Genomic DNA, 3066 nt, shown 5'->3' on the forward strand with positions numbered 1-3066 from the left:
CCTTGGATTTCTTCACGGTTTGATGATGCGAACTTTCAGAGAAAACTGTGATAAACCATGAGCTTTGAAGAACTGAAAAACAAAACACATTTCAACGTTGCAAAAGTCAATTAAATTCAAGTTAAATGATAGTAGAAAGATTTAAACTTCAACAAATGTTGGTCTCACCTCCACTAAAACATTTTCCATCTCTGAATCTGATAGTTGTGTCTGAGAATTGAATTTAAGTTTCATTTGAATAATATAGCCTGTTGACACAAAAACACATAGTGATTATGTCAAAATATAACAATTTACATGGTAATTTGGTGGATTTTTAATATAGTTCAGAAATGAACACTGGTGTAACAATGGTTTAATTATTTGGTAAAATCTTTAACACAACTATTACCATCTAGTTTCCAGTAAGAGAGAGAAACTTGAGCTAACTTGAAGCTTTTCACATAGATTTGATTGGGTGGATCTCACCGATTGCTGACATTGACAGTTGATTATAAATCTTAAAAACTTAAATTTGTTGAATAGGCTAATTTATTAAAAGAAGAAATAACTGCAAGCATCTTACAAATGGATTTACTTACTTGGTTCTTTAGTTGAAAGTCAAACAGATTCCAGCACAATGATGGTTGTCAACAAGAAGGTTCAGCAAATGACAAGAAAATATTGTATGAATTAACATCAAACATTTCTGGGGTCAAGAAGATTATAAATAATATGTTTAGTGGAATATTAATGCAATTACTTTCTTCAATTTGTGGCAGTTATTTTCTTAAAACTGCAATAAAACCATTTGGAGCAAAATTTACTTCGAGTTAAACAAAATTAAATAATGTGTATTTTTGTCAGTGAAGTTAATAATTACGCAGCTTTTTAGTGAAAAGCACTTCCTGTGAAAGTGCCTTTCCTGTGCAGTTGACTTGTAAAAGTGCGATCAGCAATGTTCAATTTCTATCCATTTATACATTATAAATAATTAAATAATCTCACCAAGGAAAGCTACAAGTTGTACTCCACTGCTTCTGACGGACTCAAACACAGAGTAGAGAGTGAAATTGTATTTGGTTCCAACAGCGAGAGATGAAACTGTGTGGGTCACTGGTCCATCTCCATCTGGTGCATTTATCTTTGTCTCTATGCCGTCACACTGGAGAACAAAGCTGGTGCTGTTGTTGATTTTATTCCACTGCAGGGTGATGTTGCTCTTACATTGTCCTGATTTTTTAAATCCTTCTGCATTTTGAGGAGCTGAAATAGAAAAATTAGATGTTCAGAGATGGTACAGTTTAGATTTTTGCAGGTGGCTTTTCTTGAACATCTATGAGATGCCAGTACCTTAAAGGTGGCTCAGACAAAGAAAAAAAAAACATGTCAGTTAATTACAACAAAGGGAATATATGGTTGCTTTTCGCCATCAATGTTATAAACACATTATTGATCTTTCCATCACATCTTTTCACCTTACAAAACTATAACCGGTTGTTTTATGTTCTCAGCCAGAGAAGAGAGATATAGTTCTATATTTATAGTTATATAGTTTTCTTAGACATCTATCAGTCTTTTCCAGGGTTTTCTCCCATTTGTGATCCAAACATAGTGGTCCAAGCCACAAAAGCTGACAATCAGTGGAATATCTCACCTGTGACAGCTGTCAGCTGTCCTCCACTGTTTCTCACATTTCCAGTCACAGTGTAGAGAGTGAATGTGTATATGGTTCCAGCAGTCAGAGATGAGACTGTGTGAGTCACTGTTGCAGCTCCATCTGGAGCATTGATGTTTGTCTCTGTGCCGTCATACTGGAGAACAAAGCTGGTGGTGACCGCGCTCCACTGCAGAGTGATGCTGGTCTCATTTTGTGCCAGAACTATGAAGGGCGGAATTTCTAATGCAGATAAATACAACATGAATTACAATATAAAACATTATTTTTGTTTTACCAAACATAAAGATTATGCTACACATTTCGTTCGCTTAAGAAAATGACAAATTTCAAAAAATTTAACGAATTGATTAGGGTTTGTGTGCGTGTGTGTGCCCATTGAAATTCTCTGGTTGTAAAAGACAAGATACTTTTTAATTATTTGTAAATTATTACCATAAAACAGTACCTGTACAATATGCCAGTTGACAGTAAGATGGCAGTTGAACTTTGTAGACATAGAATCCAGAACAAAGTTTGATCTGAATGGTGCTGGCGGCAAAGTTGAAGCAGGAACCCGCCCAGGCACCAAATACACTGCGAGTTACGATTTCATTAAGCTGGACTGGATGAGCCCCGTTTATCCACATAGGAGCAGCGGTTCCACAATGGTATTCTGCTACACATTTCTCTGGCATCCGAGCGCTGCTCTGCCCCAAATAAAAGCGATACCATCCACTCCAGACAATGTTTCGGTCACAGCGATAGATTGTTCTGTCTGTATACTCTGTTGAACGCCATGTATCGTTCAGTACAGTGTATGTGGCACAGGGGTCAAGGCATTGAACAACTCCATTAGTGGTGATGCAGTCTGTGCCTGAAGCACAACAATCACAGCCGGTACAAGAAGCTTGGTCATCATCAAATACATGTGGAAAAAACAGAAGATGAACATTATAAGTTTAAAGATACCAAATACTTCTGCTTTCATTTTGACCTATCAGATTTTGAGAGGATGAGTGTGAAGAGGTTTTTCTGCACCTGACAATAGATTAGCAGCTAAGTAAGATCATAACATCTTTCATAATTTCTTATCACTAAATGCAATGCCACAGTCTGACAGGTTGAAATCCAGTTCCAGACAATTTTCCTTCAGAGACTTAAGTCTCTTATCTTTGCTGTGAACAATGATCAGAAAGTTCTCACTCTATTTCATTTTGAAACTGTTGCTCCTGTTATGTTTTAGACACAACACTGCAAATAAAACTCATTTTCTGAAACGTTATGACCAATTTCACTTTGCTGTTATTCAAAGGAGACTCATGTTTAGTTGTTACACAGTAAGCTCAATGAGAAAATTATTCCCCAAATCTTTTCTCAAACTCAGACGTCTTGAACGACCAACCAACAGACTGCAGATAAAACTAACA

General features: G+C 36.4%; 1 protein-coding gene across 1 annotated transcript; it reads right to left on the reverse strand.

The window, feature by feature from the left end:
• LOC103461417 (uncharacterized) lies at positions 1 to 2504 on the reverse strand. The gene is made up of 6 exons (XM_008403718.2): positions 2106 to 2504; positions 1637 to 1879; positions 988 to 1245; positions 582 to 587; positions 169 to 248; positions 1 to 72 (listed from the first exon to the last, which is right to left on the reverse strand). The coding sequence occupies exons 1-6, from the start codon at positions 2332 to 2334 to the stop codon at positions 13 to 15; spliced, it is 876 nt and encodes a 291-aa protein (XP_008401940.1). The 5' UTR covers positions 2335 to 2504; the 3' UTR covers positions 1 to 12.
• Between the last annotated feature and the right edge of the window lie 562 nt (positions 2505 to 3066).

This window comes from Poecilia reticulata, unplaced genomic scaffold, assembly GCF_000633615.1.
Source record: "Poecilia reticulata strain Guanapo unplaced genomic scaffold, Guppy_female_1.0+MT scaffold_1407, whole genome shotgun sequence".
Taxonomy (NCBI): domain Eukaryota; kingdom Metazoa; phylum Chordata; class Actinopteri; order Cyprinodontiformes; family Poeciliidae; genus Poecilia; species Poecilia reticulata.

Bases quoted from the DNA above. Each gene is read 5' to 3' on its own strand.
- LOC103461417 (XM_008403718.2), bottom strand. From the start codon at position 2,334: ATGCCAGAGAAATGTGTAGCAGAATACCATTGTGGAACCGCTGCTCCT. The intron at 1,880-2,105 runs GTACTGTTTTAT...TATCTGCATTAG, and splicing joins TCAACTGGCATATTGTACAG to AAATTCCGCCCTTCATAGTT. The intron at 73-168 runs GTGAGACCAACA...TTTGTTTTTCAG, and splicing joins TGGAAAATGTTTTAGTGGAG to TTCTTCAAAGCTCATGGTTT.